This window comes from Sceloporus occidentalis, unplaced genomic scaffold (genome assembly GCF_023333645.1).
Source record: "Sceloporus occidentalis isolate IW3139 unplaced genomic scaffold, rSceOcc1.0.p SCAF_2, whole genome shotgun sequence".
Lineage (NCBI taxonomy): Eukaryota > Metazoa > Chordata > Lepidosauria > Squamata > Phrynosomatidae > Sceloporus > Sceloporus occidentalis.
The window spans coordinates 2,517,336-2,535,917 of NW_028316982.1; the positions used below are offsets into that span (position 1 = coordinate 2,517,336).

Consider the following 18,582-nt stretch of genomic DNA (forward strand, 5'->3'; position numbering starts at 1 on the left):
CTCAGCGCTAGGGAATCCTGGGGACTGTAGTTTGTTGTGGCACCAGACTACAAAGAGAAGGCTCAATATCTCACAGAACAACGCTTCCCAGAATTGAGCCAGCGGTTAAAGCGATCTCAAACAGGATTATTTCTGCAGTGTGGTTTTGGACTGGAGTCAGGGAAAGCAAGGGCTAGGTGCCCTTGAGCGTTGCAATGGGGCCTGGGCTTGGAAGGTCAAAGCAGAGGGGCTTTTGGATTCACGGGGATGATGGGTGATCCTTCTGGCTTCGTCTCACATTCGTTGAGTGAGGATGGCTGGGATTCTCCATCGCAGTCTTCGTCCCATAACTTCACCCAGGGCTAGCTATGGAGCAGAGGAGTAAGGAATCCTATTTGCTCTTCTTTCTTTCTCTGGCTGTGTCTACACTGCAGAATTAATGCCGTTTGACAGTGCTGCTTTAACTGACATTGTTCAATGCTATGGCATTCTGGGAACTGCAGTTTTGTGAGACATTCCGCTTTTTTGGTCAGAGAGCCCTGGTGCCAAAATAAACTACAATTCCATAGCCATGAGCCATGGCGGTTAAAGTGGTGTTGAACTAGATTATTCATGCAGTATGGATGCAGCCTACGTCTGCCTCAAATGGACTGCAATTAGAGAATCCCAGCCTATTTCAGTATACAGTGTGCATGAGATGATCATATGTACCTATCCCTGGTGGGGCAGAGAAAGCAGCAGGTCCAGTGGGTCCCAGCATGTCCACCGCATCATTCGCAACAGGTCCCAGCGTTTCCATGGCTTCAGTTGCAAGTCCTAACATGTCTGCAGCTGCTTCAGTCCCAGGTCACTCTCAGCAGGTCCAAGCATATTGTCCACTGCTTCAATTGCAAGTCCCTGGGCCTTGTTCCCACTACGTTTAAATCGGGATTGGGGCCTGGGTTAAAGGTTCCCACTGAATCCGATTTTAGAAATCGATTCAGAAAGGGGGACCAGGCAGTTTGCCCATTTTTGCCCAGTTAACCAGCATCAAAAAGATCCTGGGTTTTTGCAGTTTTTTGGGCTGGATTGAAATAAACCGATTCAGCCCAAGTGGGAACCAGGCAAGTTCGAATCGGATTTGAATCCACCCTGGTTCCTGCCGGCAGCCTGGCCCACGGCCTCTCTTGGCCCCCAAATCATAGGTCCAGCCTCCTTACTGGCTTCTTTGGCCACTGACTGGCTTCCATGCGCCTTATTTTAAATCCCCCCCCCCCCCCCACACACACACACAGGAGAGGCCAGAAGGAGGTGGCAGAGAAGCCGGAAGCCTTGCAACCTCCTTCCTGGCTTTCCCCCGGCATCTCTGAGGCCTTCTTCCGGCTTCCTCAGCTGCAGGAAGTTTTAAAACAGGTTGCAGGGAACCCGGTCAGAGGCCAAAGAAGCTGGTAAGGAGGCTGGACTGGGGATTTTGGGGCCAGGAGAAGCCAGTGACAGGATGAGCCATCAAGCTTCCCCTCGCCACTTGCCGATTCCCAAACTGATTCCTGGAACCGGCGCAAACATAGTGGGAACCACGTGTTTTTTTTGAACCGGTACCTGGAATTGGTTCAAGAATCAAATGCCACGGTAAGTCCATGTCTACTGGCTTCAGTTACAAGTCCGGTCATGTCCAGAGGCTGGTCCCAGCATGTCCACCCTTCAGTCGCAGGTCCCATTATGTCCTAGCATGTCCACTCCTTCCTTCAGCATCAGGTCCCATCATGCCCTAGCATGTCCACTCCTTCAGCATTAGGTCCCAGCAGGTCCACTGCTTCAGTTGTAAGTTTAGTCATGTCCAGTGCATCAGAGGCTGCTCCCGGCATGTCCACTCCTTCAGTCGCAGGGCCGCCACTTCTGACCCTGAGTCAGAAACCATGTCCATGTTCTGGGAGCAGAGTATGACACCATTTTCATTCTCCCAGGTGCCTCTCTTCGCTCAGGCTTGGCCCATCAACATGGCGGAACACCGGGAAAACAGGCAGAACTTGCTGTCTATATCTCAAGCCCTGGAGGACTTTAAGAGCGGAGTCCAGGTGAAGATGCGTGAGGGCAAAGACAGCGCACAGACCTTGGCCTCCGTGCTCCAAGTAATGGAGGACTTTTTCAGCAGGGTCCAGCCCCACCTGCCCCAAATCCCTCAGCAAGAGGTGGCAGCTGGCCAGAGCGGAGGAAGGCCAAGAGCGCAAGTGGCCTCTGACCAGGACTTGGCGGCTGTGGAGAGACCACGCACAAGCCAACGAAGCCGGGTATCTCAAGCCCAGGGGATGCCAGCTGCCCAGGGCCTTCGAAGAAGCCCTAGAAACCTGGGGAAATAAAACTGGCATACCTGGCACCCCTCCACAAGAGCCAAAGGGTGTCCAAAGGACCCTCGTCATCTTAGGACTCTCTGCTGCCTCTGGCCAAGGAGAGAAGATTCCATCACGTCTTTCCTCGCTGTGCCACGCGGACATTGGATGCAGACATTTCACCATTTGGGGCGGGACAATCCCACCGGTTCCACCCAGGCTGAAAATGTCCCGTCCAGGACGAGCTGCCTGTCCCGGGTTCAAGTGACGGGACGCAGCTCTGCAATGGAGAAGACGAGGGGAGAGCTAGCACCCAAAGCCGGATCGCTCTGGGGCTCCAACTCCCAGAGTCCAGCCGGGTGCTTTGAGCTCAACCAAGGAAGGAAGGAAGGAAGAGAGCACTACATCTCCCAGCAGCCCCTGCCCACCATGCCCTTCCATCCTGCCACTGCTGGTCAGTTGACCGGGCTCCCCTAAGCACCTGCTTCCACCCCTTCCTCCTCTTTCCTCTCCCTTTTTCCTCTCCCTCTTCCCTTTCCCTCTTTCCTCTCCCTCTTTCCTCTCCCTCTTTCCTCTCCCTCTTTCCTCTCCCTCTTTCCTCTCCCTCTTTCCTTCCCTTCATCTCCTTCCTCCTCTTTCCTCTCTTTCCTCCTCTTTCCTCTCCTTCCTCCTTTCCTCTTCTTCCTCCTCTTGCTTTCCTTCCTCCGCTTCCTCTTTCCTCTTCTCCTTCATCCACTTCTTCCTTCCTTTCTTTTTTAAAATATATTTTTTACTACATTTTTTAAAAAGAAATCATATATCAAATGTAAACACAGACATACAATTCATCTTCTTTCCTAACAAGCAATAGAGAAATCTCCTTCTAGGTCTAAGCCATATCTCCTCTTCCTTCTTTTTCTGGAGGTCTCCTGCCTTCTAGTATTCAGTGAGGTCTCCAGACATTATTCACAGCGAAATAGATTCCTTACAATCTCAAAGGAAACATGCTCCATTTGCAAGAAGTATCTCCAATCCCAGACAGGATTGTAAAGTCCATCTGTTTGTGGATGCTTTAAGCCGGTATAGTCACTGTTTTCCAAATATCTTTATCACTCCAGTCCAAAAATGAAGTCTTTTCCCCGTTCTGTTTTTAAACATTTTATCAAAGGTTCCCATTGCTTTTCAAATGGATTCATTGAATTCTTCTTTAAGAAATGTCTTAATTTATCAGTTTCTAGAACATCATACCATTTTATCAACCAGTCCTTTCCATTATTTATGGTCTTCATTTTCCATTTCTGAGCAAAATCTATATTTTGTCCCAAATCTTGCGCCCATTTCACCATCTGGGTTTTGACTTGTTCATCCACTAATTCAATTTTTAATAACATTTTGTAATAAATCTTGATTCTATGATTATCTTCTGAATGAACCATTTCCCCCCAATTCCATATCCGCTTCGCCAATTGCTAAAGTCTTCACATCCATTATAAACCTTCCTCTAATCTGTCTATAAGTAAACCAGGTACAGCCAAGGCCTTCTGATATCAATGGCTCTTGTGGCTTCATTTGTATGTCTTTGGCCCTTTTGATCCATCAGATCTTCATGCGTTCCCCATTTTCCTTGGCTTAGCTAAACCCGGTTACCTAAAGCTTCCTTTATGGAGGCCCGTTTCGGGAGGACTGGACAACATTTAGCTTTAATATTCAACCAATATTCTTAATAGTCAGTGCCTGATACAGTGGACTCTTGTTATACTCTGGGGTTTGGTTCCAGGACCCACCGTGGATCCCAAAATCCATGGATGCTCAAGTCCCATTCAATATAATGACAGCAAAATGGTGTCCCTTATAAAAAAAATAGAACATCCAGGTTTGATATTTGAAATTTATACTTTTTTTGAACATTTTCAAACCATGGATGCTTGAATCCATGTATAAAAAATCTTTGTATAAGAAGGGCCGATTGTATAATGATAATTAAAGTGCTTCTTAGAGTTTAATTTATTATAAAATAGATATCCATAAAACCCAAAAAGAAGTTCTGGTCCCTTCCTTGCTTCCTCTCCTTCCTTCCCGTCCTTCCTTTCTACCTGCTTCCTTCTCTTCTCCCTCCCTCCCTCCCTCCCTCCCTCCCTTCCCTTCCCTTCCCTTCCCTTTCCTTCCTTCTTTCCATCACTCTTTCACTCCTTCCTTCCTCCCTCCCATTTATTTCCTTTCTTTCTTTCTTTCTTTCTTTCTTTCTTTCTTTCTTTCCTTCCTTCCTTCTTTCTTTCCTTCTTCCTTCCTTTTTCTTTTTTCATTCCCTTTCCCTTTTTCTTTCCTTCCTTCCTTCCTTCCTTCCTTCCTTCCTTCCTTCCCTCTTTTTGTTTCCTTCCTTCCCCTCCTTCCTCCCTTCTTCTCCTTCCCCTCCTTCCTCCCTTCTCCTCCTTCCCCTCCTTCCTCTCTTCTTCTCCTTTCCCTCCTGCCTTCCCTCTTTCTCCTTCACCCTTCTTCCCCTTCCCCTCCTCCCTTCCATTCTTCCCCTTCCCCCTTCCTTCCCTCCTTCCTTTCCCTTCCTCCCTTCCCTTTCCCCCCCTTTTCCCTTCCCCTCTCCCTCCCTCCCTTCCCATGAAAGAGGAGGGCTCCCAATAATCCAGGACTAGACTCCTGGAGCCAGAGGCAGAGGATGAGGATGGGTCTCTGATGCTGCCTGAGACTGGCATGGCCCTGCTGCTCCTGCCACCCTCCTCTCTGCCCAGGAGGCAGCTCCAGTCTCAGGGGGAAATCTCCTTTCCCCCTTTCTTCCTTCCTTCCTTCCTTCCTTCCTTCCTTCCTTCCTTCCTTCCTTCCTTCCTTCCATCTGCAGCAGAGAATGGGAGGATGATGAAGAACCTGCTCCCTGTTGATGAGTCCAGCAGCAGCAGGCCAAGGAGGCAAAACCAGCAGCAGAGAGTCCAAAAAGGCTGGCAAAAGGCAGTCCTACTATTGTTATTGTATAATAAAAGTTGTTGTGTTAAATAGTAATTTCTGTGTTCATGCACTTTGCTGTGTTTTTCCTTCAAACCTTCTGACTTCCCAATTTCTCACCTGCTTTTAATAATGTACCAGTTTCTCTTTCTTTTTTCCCCTTCATCCTCAGCTTCTTTCCATTGCAAATTATCCTAGTTATCCCAGTTAATCCTTTCCCTTCCCACTTTCTGGAATTATCTGTATTCCTGCACGGCCGAAGAGGGTTGGTCTATATGGCCCTTAGTAGTAACCTCCAGCTCTAGGATCCTATGTATTCCTGCACAGCCGAAGAGGGTTGGTCTATATGGCCCTTAGTAGTAACCTCCAGCTCTAGGATCCTATGTATTCCTGCACGGCCGAAGAGGGTTGGTCTATATGGCCCTTAGTAGTAACCTCCAGCTCTAGGATCCTATGTATTCCTGCACAGCCGAAGAGGGTTGGTCTATATGGCCCTTAGTAGTAACCTCCAGCTCTAGGATCCTATGTATTCCTGCACGGCCGAAGAGGGTTGGTCTATATGGCCCTTAGTAGTAACCTCCAGCTCTAGGATCCTATGTATTCCTGCACGGCCGAAGAGGGTTGGTCTATATGGCCCTTAGTAGTAACCTCCAGCTCTAGGATCCTATGTATTCCTGCACGGCCGAAGAGGGTTGGTCTATATGGCCCTTAGTAGTAACCTCCAGCTCTAGGATCCTATGTATTCCTGCACAGCCGAAGAGGGTTGGTCTATATGGCCCTTAGTAGTAACCTCCAGCTCTAGGATCCTATGTATTCCTGCACAGCCGAAGAGGGTTGGTCTATATGGCCCTTAGTAGTAACCTCCAGCTCTAGGATCCTATGTATTCCTGCATGGCCAAAGAGGGTTAGTCTATATGACCTTTAGTAATAACTTCCAGCTCTAGGATCCTATGTATTCCTGCACGGCCGACGAGGGTTGGTCTATATGACCCTTAGTAGTAACTTCCAGCTCTAGGATCCCATGTATTCCTACATGGCCAAAGAGGGTAGGACTATATGACCCTTAGTAGTCCCTTCTAACTCTAGAATTGTCTGTATTCTGGCATGGCAGCAGAGAATTGGACTATCTTACTCTTAGTAGTCCCTTCCAACTCTAGGATCCTATGTATTTCTGCATGGCAGAAGAAGGTCTCCATAAATTGGAATAATAACAACAACAATAATAATAATAATAATAATAATAAGGGAAAGGATTTGAAGGCTCACACAACAACAACAACAACAACAACAACAACAACAACAACAGCCACATCTCCAGGGCTTGCCTCCTTTGACATCACAAGTGCCCCCCTCCCCCCAAAAAAACAATCTGGTTTTGTAATAACATCCAAACCATGATACCTTTATTGGACCAACCCAAATGCACAATTCCATGCTGCAAGCTTCCGAAGTCACACTGGCTTCTTCTTTCTAAAGCAAACAGGAGAAAGCAATGGAAGGTGTTAGTCCTAGGCCTGCATTGTGCTGTTTGTGGTCTTAGATGTTAGGGCAGCTATCTGCAGGCTGGTACCTCCCCCTTTTTTGGCCATGATGGGGTCATAAACCCCTAGATGTGTTTTGGATTTCAAGAGACTGCCTTTTGGCCTTCACAGGGGAATCTTAAAGAGAGAGCCATTGCACTGGGACCTTGCCTCCCATAAAGATAAAGCCGTTCTTTCTAATCTTGGGGCTGGATTGGCATGCTTTGCCTCTAGACCACCACCTAAAGTTTTCCGGATGCCAAACATGCAGACTTCTTGAGAAATCCAGACTTCTCTGCAACTGAAGTGGAGGCCAAGGCGAGACTTCATAACCGCCTCTTCACCATCGGCTCTCCATCGACAGCGGCGGCACAGAAGCGGCCAGACGTGGGCGAGGATCCTTCTCTGCCCTCCTTCCACCTCCCTAGTCTCAAGACCCTTGAAGTCTGTCCCCACTTTTTGTCATTACTTAAGGAGTCATGATAGAGCGACCCTAGTCATTGGGGTTAATATCACTATTTCTTTATATCTCTATTTCACCATTACAGTACTACAGTATTAAAAGAACTATTAAAAGAACAGCATTAAAAAGAACTGGAGTCCCCAACATTTGTATGGTAAACATTTAGGAGAGGTGGAATTCACAGATATAGCCATGTTAGTCTGTAGAATCAGTACGTGGAGAGATCTTACTGTAGCACCTTTGAGACTAATTGGAAGAAAGAAGTTGGCAGCATGAGCTTTCCTAGACTGAGGTCCGCTTCTTCAGATGCATTTAGGAGAGGTTGTTTTTGAGATCGCAACGGCTATTTAAACTGAACCTCTCACCTCATCGCCATACCCACAAGTTTTGCATTCCTATTGCTATTCATACAGCCTGCTTATAAAAGTCAGTTGCTAGATACTCATTCACTCCAGGAAGCAGACTAAATCTACAAAAGCTTCTGCCACAACTCATTTCTCTCAGTTAGTCTCAAGTGATTCTACAATATCCCTTTGCATATATTCATCCTCTTTGATAAGTTGAAGTGTAGATGTAACTACATCTCCCCTTCCAACAAGGCAATCGGTTTGCACTTGCTGCAGCTATAGCCTTGCAGCTCTTTTGGCAAAAAAACACGCATAGCACAGATCATAGAATCATAGAGTTGGAAGAGACTGCAAGGGCCATCCAGTCCAACCTTCTGTCATGCAGGAACTCTCAATCAAAGCATCCCTGACAGATGGCCATCCAGACTCTACTTAAAGACCTCAAAGGAAGAAGATTTCACTACCCTCCGAGGGATTTGTGTTCCACTGTCGAACTGCCTTGACTGTCAGGAAGTTCCTCCTAATGTTGAGGTGGAATCTCGTTTGCATCCATTGTTCCGCATTCTAGTCTCTGGAGCAGCAGAAAGCAAGCTTTCTCCCTCCTCAATATGACATCCCTTCAAGTATTTAAAGAGGGCTATCATATCACCCCTTAACCTTCTCTTCTCCAGGCTGCAAGAACTCCGTCACCATCCATGTTCATCTTCCTCCTGTTCAGTCAGGAGCACAGCTTTTCAGGTTTCCTTTCCAAGGTTCCCCACATTATCCAGAAAATAAATGCCTGTTTTGGTCTTCCTATTGTCAGAGGCAGAGACAGCTGCTCTACAGAGCTCTGCCCTTGAGCAATTCAGCAGGAACCATGCCCCCTGAGAGCATGAGCACATGGCCCAAAACAACACACATGCACAGGAACATGCATATGCACAAAGACCCCAACCTTTGCAGTCAAACAACTGTGCCAATCCCACCAGCTTGCTTTCGTCTTTCAGTTCAGAGTCAGTCCAGATGTGGAGAAGTATATGTCTCTTCCTCCCCAACAAAAGAAGGCTCATAAGAACAATGTAAGGAAAATATAACCGAGAAAATGGAAAGCAAGAGGAGTTAGATTTCTATGGCAATGCGTTACAAGGAGGAAAGGGTGCCAAGGGGTTTTCAAAGAAAAATTTGGGTGGAACTGGCACTCCCTTCTGTGGAGCAAAAGGGAAAGTGCAGCTGCATGGTTGCATTTATTTAGCAGTAGGAAGCCTCGGAGTCAGGAGAAGCTGAAACCACTCTGAACAAATCTCGCCAAGAAAAGCTTGTGATAGGTTCACCTTGGGGTCACCAAAAGTCAGAAATGATTCAAAGACAAACAACAACAACAACAACAACAATGAAGCAAATAATATATTATACAAACTAAAGAAATACATGGGGAAATGAAAGATTTTTAATGACTGTATGAAAAAGTAGAAACTGAAGAATAACAAAGGTTGGTAGTTGTTGGCTGCCGCCAAGTCAACTTTGACCTATGGCCACCCTGCTGTGAATGAGAGACTTCCAAATCATCATTGACAGCCCTGCTCAGATCCTGCAAACTCAGGGCTTCCTTGATTGAGTCTTATCGGGCTGCAATGTCCTCGTGCAGCTTTTTACACTATGCTGAGGAGACACTGGGTTGGCGCCACTGAAGCCCAAGAGCTTTGGCAGCCAGTGCATCTTTGGCTCGGCTTGAGTAAAGACGTCACTGCAAAATGAATTTTGGATAACCGCTATAATGCTTAGAGAATGGTAATGATTCATTTTGACAAGCTTCTTGTGCCTTGGTAGAGGCCATGATCCCCATCAGTGAGCCTTAGGTGATAAGTAGTAACTAAAATAGGAGTGACCAAAGCAGGGTGGTGGACATTGCAACTCACAAGCGTTATCCAGAGGACCTTCTCATCTGCCACTCCCAAATTGTGGAATGGCCTGCCGGAAGAGATAGCCATTGCAACAAGGCAGATCACTTCCATTAGGCCTTCCCTGATTGATCATCCCAGTCCCACTGACATAGATTGTTTCATGACTGCCCAAGATGTCTCTCTTTAATTTTAAATTTGTCTATTTTAGTGATTTTAATCTGTATGATATAATGTTGTTGGGGAATAAGAGAATTATGTAATTTATTTTGTATGTAACTATGTATTTTATTTCTATATTTTATTGTTGTAACCCGCTTCGATCTGTTGGGAGAGGCGGGATAAAAATTAAATTTATTATTATTATTATTATCCTCAGCTCCAGTGGCATTATTAGCTAGGGTATCATCTGGTGGTGGTGTGTGTGTGTGTGTGTGTGTGTGTTGCCTACGAAGGGAATGCGTTCGCCGTCCTGCTGCTCTGTCATTAGACTTCACCCCTCCTGCACCAACGGGGAAGGAGGGCAGAACCAGATGCATAGAATCATAGACTCATAGAGTTGGAAGAGCCCCCCAGGGCCATCCAGTCCAACCCCCTTCTGCCATGCAGGACATCTTAGTCAAAGCATCCTGAGAGATGGCCATCCAGCCTCTGCTTAAAGACCTCCAAAGAAGGAGACTCCATTACACTCCGAGGAAGAAGTGTGTTCCAATTTCGAATAGCCCTTACTGTCAAGAGGTTCCTCCTAATGTTGAGCTGGAATCTCTTCTCCTGTAGCTTGTATCCATTGTTCTGGGTCCTATTCTCTGGAGCAGCAGAAAACAAGCTGGCTCCATCCTCAATGTGACACTCCTTCAAATACTTAAACAGGGCTCTATCATCTCACCCCTTTACCTTCTCTTCTCCAGAAAAAACATCCTCAGCTCCCTAAGTCTCTCCTCATAGGAGACTCTTCACCATTTTAGTCCTTTGGCTGCAGTTTCTCAATGTCCTTTTTGAATTGTTTTGCCCAGAACTGGACACAGAATTATTTCAGGTGGGGCCTGACCAAAACAGAATACAGTGACACTATTACCTCCCTTGATCTAGACACTGTGCTCCTAAAATCTAGATGCAATACTCCTAAATCACATTAACTGTTTGGCATTATGTCCCAGAGCTTGCTCTGTTCCATTAGGGGCTCTATTCTTTATATAAAATATTATCTAGCCCTTTCTTTATTTCAGATGCGGTGCTATTTCCCCAGTCTGAAACAATTCTAGATCGAGAACAGTATTCTGTTGGGAACAAAACAGGATTGTTAGGTAGTATAAATGATTTACTGAGACTGATATCTTGCCACGTTTTGTACATGTTCCAAAACAATACAGGGACCACATTTCTACAAACATTTTAGGGGGTGGAAAATGACTCCAAGGACAGATGACCACACACAAAAAACTAGAACATCAAACAGAAAATACATGGCCATTATAAATTTCTGAAAGTGCCAAGGTAGACACACAAATGCAGACCCGAAACAACTCGACTGGTGTTCTCTAATTGCATTCACAAAGACTGAGGTGTTGTATCTTTCCTTTGACTTTTGTTAATACTGGACACATTACCTGTAGTATAACAGGGGGCCCATTCAGACTACCTTTTACCCCGGTTCAGGAATCGATTCTTGCATGTGAAGTTCATATTAGCCCCCAATCTCTCACAATCAATTTTGAGGCATGCACAACCGTTTCGTGGCAAATGCTCCTTAGTGTTGTCATTTGGAATCAGGGCAAAAGCCGTCTCTTTTTAAAAAACCCGGGTTCTGCCAATATGAACTTGCCCCCGGTCATGATGGGGGCCAGTTCATGGGAGGGATTTAGGTCAGAGGGAGGGCAGTGGGCAGAGCATTCCCTCCCCCTCATTGGGGTGAAGGAGGAGGAGGAGGAGGAGGAAGGAGCCAGAGGAAGGATGCAAAAAGGGGGATCAAGGTGGCAGGAGGCAAAGGGTGACAGTAGCAAAAGGGGGGAAATGGGGTGACTGACAGGGATTGCAGAGGGCAGTCAGAGAGAGGGCAGAGGGGGGAACTGGAGAAGTGACAGAGGAGGAGGAGGAGGATGAAAGAGCCGGGGGAAGAAGGGGGCCATGGAGGGCATTCGATAATGGAGCAGGAGGAGGAGAAGGAAGAGGCAGGACAGACGGTCAATTCAGGGCTGGTCAGTGGGAGGCTACAGGACGGAGCAAGCCTCCCTCTCACACCAGGCAGCTTTCCCCTTTTTAATTTTTTTAAAAATTATCTTTGGCAGTCTATGCGCATGGTTTTTGCTTCAGGTAGATATATATATCAGATAGAATGTGGCTAGCTGCTTGTTCCCTTTCCCTTTCATTTCCTCGCTTCCAGCAAAGGAAATGCTGCAAAGAGCACTTTGCAAAAGGTTTTTTTTTTCCCTTTGCAAATGCTACAGTGCAAATGTTACAATGTTTCTCTTTCCAATTTGGCAAATTGATACAGAATGCTTTTGCTACTGTCTCTAAGGAATTCAGGGATAGCCTAGGGAAAGCAAAGAATCCATGGCATCACATCCTTTTCTGGCATTCCAAGGTGAGGGATTTATTATTATTATTATTATTATTATTATTATTATTATTATTATTACATGTGTATGAGGGATTCTGGGGTGGCAAGGAGGGAACATGCAGGATGCAGAGATGACATTAGCTTGCATTTGGGGGGTTGAAAACACTGACCCAAATATCCACAACACACACACACACAAGGTTTTTAATTTGACAGCATCTGCACATACTGGGTTTTTCTTTAAAAAGGAGGGGGAAGGACACTTCCGATGGACCAATGAATGCAGGAAACATCACCTATGACCATTGTGGAACTAAATTTGATTGACAGGAAAGGCGCCTTCAATTTAACCCGCTTTTTCTGAGAGAGCATTCAGGGTTAAAATGCCCTGATTGGTAGTCAGCACTTGCTTCCGGAAGGATTCGGGGAGGAGGAAATCGAAGCTTCCCAGTTCCTTCCAGTGCAAAAAGGCCAGTCTGAATGGGCCCAGGAAACAGGAAAATATCCAAGTTGGAGCAAAGCAGAAAATTAAACACTTGGAATCATGCTGGCTGACAAGGCGAAATCACCAATAGAGCCAACTTCTGCAGTTAAGTCCATTTTTAACCTGCCTCAAGCAAATTCCTTCCCCTGTACATCTAATAAGGAATAGCACAGATCTCGTAAGGTTGTGGGATTATGGCTACACCTCCAACCACAGGTTCTGTATTGACTTTTGTTCCTTCTGGAGGTTGGAATTTAAAAGCCTGAAGGAGGCTGCTGAAGAAAATGAAGAGTTCAACTTTCGCCATTTGCTCGCCTAAACACACACGATGGCCTGCAAAGAAGGAAAAAGAAAGTTCAGAGCTGGTTTGTTTGCATGTTTTGGATGTTTACTTGTTTACTGATTCCTGAGTTGTAGATTAAAAGGGAGCATCCTGACCTCCAGTATTGAATGCAAATGTATTACACAATTAAAGCTAATGAAGAGTTAAATTCACATCACGTCTGCATGCAAGGCTCTCCATATCTTGTTCACAAATCTCTACACCTTTTGTTTATTTCTCCTGACATTATAGTGACGCAGATAAAGTGTATGCATCAAGCAGTACCTGTAACAGGAGCAGATTTCAGGTATTAGATCCCTGCTTGGCGTATCATGCAACAACAGTCACCTTTTATTAGGATTTCAACTGCATCAAATAAGTTAGAAAGGCAATCTGATGTTCTCCAAATGTTTCCAACTACAGTGTGCATAATTCACTATGCCAGAGGGGCCTTAAGGGAGTTGGGGTCTTTTAGGTTTAGGAGGGGCAACCCCCTCACACAGCTCTGCAACATTTGGTTTTAGATGCAAAAGTTTGTGAATAAATCTTGGGGTTGGTACCTCTCTTTGGAGATCATCGCACCCCAAATAATATGACGTATCCCTGACGGGATAAAGTCACTTTTCGGATTAATACCTGGTTTTATCACATGTAAATCACAACTGCCTCTGGGTGACCGCAACCCGGCTGTATCCTGGGTCCCAGAAAGCTCAGCCGGCCGCTTTTCAAAAACAGGAGCTTGCCGTTTTGTAAAAGCAGCCAGAAAAATGCACCTGGGACCCGAAATGCCGGTGGGCTGCAATTGCCCAGCGGCAGTGATTTACATGCAGTAAAACCAGGTATTAATCTGAAAAGCGACTTTGTCCCGTTGGGGATAAGTTGCGTTATTTGGGATGTGATCATCTCCTTTTTCTCTATATTCTGTTCTTACTGTAGCCTCTTTACCTGAGTATGGATTTCTCATTGGGACTATCAAAGTGGCACTTCCATTTCTTTTAGAGTGATGCTTAGCTTTTCATTATCTATGCAGTCAAAGGCTTTGCTATAGTCTATAAAGCACATGCTGATTTTCTTCTAAGACTCCTTGGTGCGCTCTATTAACCATCACATGTTTGCAATGTGGTCCCTAGTGCCTCTTCCTTTCCTGACTTTTGCTTGCGCCTCAAGGATTTCTCTCTCCATATATGTTTGCAGTCTATGTTGAAAATGTTTGAGCATTATTTTGCTCATGGGTGTTATAGTTTAACAATATCTGAAAGGCCTCATATTTTCCAACTCAGGGATATAGCGAGATAATTTCCATTGAGTGGGGCCACCAGTCACTATAAAAGAGATTTCTGTTGTCATAAGTAATGACAAAATAACCCCAGTTAGAGCATTTTAATAGGAAAGTATGTTGTGAAGCTTCCAGAATAGTAAATTAGTACTTTCCACATGCAAAATAGTAACATATCTAAATAACAGAGACTAGGAAATAAATATATATTGTGTAATAATGGTGTGAACTGTTAATGGAGTCTGAGGAGCCTCTGCAAACCTCTGGAGAAACTAGCCACTTGAAACTCATTCAACTATGTTACTTTCAAAAGCCAAAATCATTCATTACATTGGCTTTTCACTTACAATGCCTGTATCTTGTCAACACATGTGTCGTGTGCCAAGAATGAAATTTCACACACAGCTATAGCTGCGCCAAGGTGATTCCTACAATACACAAAGGATGCATCTACACTGTAGGAATAATGCAGCCTGACTCCACTTTAAGTGTTGTACCTCCATCCTATGGAATCCTGGGAGTTCTAGTTTTGCATGGTCCCCCTATTGAAAAATCCATGCCCCGTCTCTGTTCTGGACACAAAATAGCAAGCTCCCTTGAAGACAGTGGGGTTAATATCTAAATAAAAATTCATAGGGATACACTTTTAATTTATTGTTATTCTAACAAATGGAAGGTGCATTTGGGCTTTCTGTACCAAAGATGCTGAAGGAATCTGAATTCCTCTATAGGTTGATATATTGATTTGTCTCAGATACCCCACATTTTGTATTTCTTGAAATGCTTGTGATGCATTTCTCTGATGTCACATTTAAATACAGTCAGCTCTCGACTTTCAAGGGGGTTGGGGTCCCCACAAAAGTGGGAAAACCATGACTATAGAGCATTATTATTATTATTATTATTATTATTATTATTATTATTATTATTATTATTTACTGAAGAGAACCCTTCTCTAGGCATTTCTAGGGTCAAATTCCACCGGAGGTTGACCATAGAATTGCACCGGAGGACCTGGAAATGCCTAGAGAGAACCTTTTTTTTTGGATGCATATTGAGCACCAGCAGAGTTGGCGGCAGATAGCATCATCTGCAAATAATCAGATCTGTCAATGCTTAACCTGCTGCAAATGTGCAGGGACAACTGTACATATTTTGAAAAAAAGTGAATTTAAATATGAATTTAAACTATAAACTAAAATGCATGTTTGTATATGAATTTTGCTAAAATCGTGGCCACACTGTCCTCCATTGCCCTGCAGGCCCAGCTGTGCCCCAGCATGCCTTGCTGGCAGTGTTGCCAATCACCCTCAAAGGAAATTCCCTGATTGGCTTCCCAGAATGCCCCCAAATTTCCCGGAATGGGGACGGGACATCTGGGTCAGACACGTGCAAGGCACTATGGGAAGGCTAAAGGGGGCGGGACTTCCAGGACGGGAGGTATGTCAGGAGGTTTTTGGGGGGCAGGAAGATATTTTTGGCTGGGTTTTTTGAGCGGGAAGGTTGAATTTCCCTGAAGGCTGAATTTCCCAGACTCTTCCTAGAAATTTAGCAATCCCGGAAATGACACGGAAAAACTTTAAAAATCCCAATATCTGGGGGAAATTCCTGAAATTGGCAACACTGCTTGCTGGGGCGTGCGGGCCCGCGATTGGTGGATCGGGGGGAAGGGGAGGGACTTCCGCCTCCCGGCGTGCCTCTCTGGGAGGCAGAGGGTCCCTCTCGTTGGTGCCCCGGTCCTCCAGGCATCCGATTCCCAACTCCTCCCACATTGCAGCCTATTTAAGGCCACGGGGCATCTACCCACCGCGCCATTTTTGCTGGGTTCTCCCTCCCTCCCTCACTAGGGTTAGTGGTTTTCCTGTCACAACTTCTAGGGCGGCAGCATAGGTCATGGATCCGGTGCGCATAATAATAAATAAGAAATGAAATTTTTATTTCTATAGGCAATCAAAGTGGCATACAACAAGTTAAAATACATCCATATATACATAGTATCTCCCCTTAAAACAAGATTAAACAGTATAAGATTAAAAACTACATACTAAAATCCTAATACTGTAATCCAAATAATAATCATGGGCAGAGTTCGATAGATGAGAAGTCTTATTTGTGGCCGAGTATTTTATTCCGGGAAGGCCTGCCAGAAGAGATCCATCTTAATGGCTTTTTTGAAGCTCTCTGGATTGGTAATTTGACGGATCTCGTCCGGCCGGCCATTCCATGAATTGGGAGCATCTGCAGAAAATGTCCTCTGGGAGGTCACCATCAATCTGGTCTTTAAGGGCTGTAGTAAATTCCTCCCAGAGGACCTGAGTGTACGGGGCGGATTATATGGAAGGAAGCAATCCCTTAGATAGGTTGGGCCCAAGCCATAGGTTTCCAGGAATGTGTAGCACTGGATCGGGAGTTCTTTGGGACCCAGATGCGCTGAGGGCATGCATTATGGCCATTGCAGGGGCCACATCGGGGCAGTGCCTCCCAGTGAATAGGGGCTTGACTGAGAACATGCGATCGGCTGGTTGCATGTCTGCGAGATGGCATTTTCATAGCCCCTATGTCATCCCGAAGCCTGGCCATGAACAGGCATTTCGGTTCATAGAACAACTGAGGGGTTGTACAATTTTCCAGATCCAGACCTCATACTTTGGGCCAACCCTACCTTGTTTGCTATTTGTTTAATAAAGTTGTGGCCTTTCCTCCAGAATGCGGATCTTGGTGTTATTGTGGTGGCACCTCTCACAGGCAATCATAGATTAATGTGGGAACTTTGACCGCGCTTATGTGCTCAAAATACATTTGAAATTGAAACAGGCTGTGGAAATAGCTGGACCCACCTATTCTGAATGATAAAAGACTGAGCCCTTGCTGGCACGCAGTTGTTCGTATGAGAAATCCTATCAACACCCGCTTTAGAGTAGAAGTTCTCCATTCTGGGCGCGCCCCCGCGCCAGGAGGACTCTTTGCCACCTGCGGCGCTGAAGGGAGGGAGGAGTAGAGCCGGTGGGAGCGGCTCTCTCTACATAAGCCGGCCCGCCGGCCCCCAACCCGAGGACGCCGCCACAGACCAGCTGGGCGCGCCCCCGCGCCAGGAGGACTCTTTGCCACCTGCGGCGCTGAAGGGAGGGAGGAGTAGAGCCGGTGGGAGCGGCTCTCTCTACATAAGCCGGCCCGCCGGCCCCCAACCCGAGGACGCCGCCACAGACCAGCTGGGCGCGCCCCCGCGCCAGGAGGACTCTTTGCCACCTGCGGCGCTGAAGGGAGGGAGGAGTAGAGCCGGTGGGAGCGGCTCTCTCTACATAAGCCGGCCCACCGGCCCCCAACCCGAGGACGCCGCCACAGACCAGCTGGGCGCGCTATTATATTCGCCAGGTTTTTTTTTTTTTTTTTTTTTTTTGGCGAAGGGCTGGCGTTCCTTCCTTAGAAGGGACAGGTATCTTTTGGCTCGCCAGTTTATTATGGTTTGAGCTGGGTTTTTTATAATTCTGGGGTAATTTTTGGACTAGTTAGTGTTATTAGGAATGACAACTTCTGCTGTCTTCCTTTGTTGCTGCGGGGTTTTATTGTTATTATTAGATTTTGTCGGTTGTGGGGTGGGAATGGGATATGGGAGGCCAACTGTGGTGGCGGATGCATATGTAATGGGAGCCCCAATTGAGGTTGTGCGGGGTAAGGGGAGGTATGGCGGTAGGACTGTGGATAGGTGTTTAGATGGAAGGGGAGATCGATATGTGATACCTATCTCTCCTTCCTTCCACTTTCCTAACCAAAGAGGCCTGAGGGTCAGCCCAGTCGTACCACAAACCCTGTTTCTGCTCCTATGCAACGCCAGGTCTATAAAAAATAAGACCCACATCGTTTACGATCTTTTGCAAGATAAAAACTGCGACCTGGCGTGCATCACTGAGACCTGGCTGGGGCCTGAGAGTGAGGCAGTGTGGGCCCAGGCCCTCCCAGCCGGGTACTCAGTTAAGGACCAGATCAGGTTAGGTGGGCGGGGGGGCGGTGTTGCCTTGGTCCATAAAAACACTCTCTCCTTAACCAGGATCCCAGTCCGGAAAACAGATCACATCGAATGTATTTACCTGTCCCTGAAGGCCAGAGACAGTCTGGGGATTCTGTTGGTCTACCGGCCACCCCGTGCGCTAACAGATTCCCTGGCCGAGCTGACACAGCTGGTCTCGGAACTGGTGTTGGAGTCCCCTAGACTTCTTGTCCTGGGGGACCTCAACATCCCTTTCGAGGCCAGTGATATTCCAACAGGTGCGGCTCGGGAGTTCATGACTACCATGGCAGCCATGGGCCTGTCTCAATCAGTCTCAGGGCCAACTCATTGTGCCGGTAATACTCTTGATGTGATCTTCAGTACGGACATGGAGGCTCCGTGGGTAGAGATCTCTAATGTCTCTCCCTTGCCATGGACGGATCATTTCCTGGTTGAGGCTAGAATCAAGGCTTCTACCATCAACCCTCCCGGGGGTGGCGGACCTATTAGGATGGTCCACCCTCGAAGGCTGATG

The 18,582-nt window shown here is 46.4% G+C and overlaps 1 protein-coding gene across 1 annotated transcript in view; it reads right to left on the reverse strand.

Moving 5' to 3' along the window:
* Positions 1-12,069: 12,069 nt before the first annotated feature.
* Positions 12,070-18,582, reverse strand: part of LOC149317870 (cytochrome P450 2J2-like) — a 34,258-nt gene continuing 27,745 nt past the window's right edge. Inside the window, exon 9 of the mRNA XM_089508597.1 lies at positions 12,070-12,797. Coding sequence (XP_089364723.1) covers positions 12,619-12,797 — 179 coding nt within the window. The 3' untranslated portion in view covers positions 12,070-12,618. The remainder of the gene's footprint in view (positions 12,798-18,582) is intronic.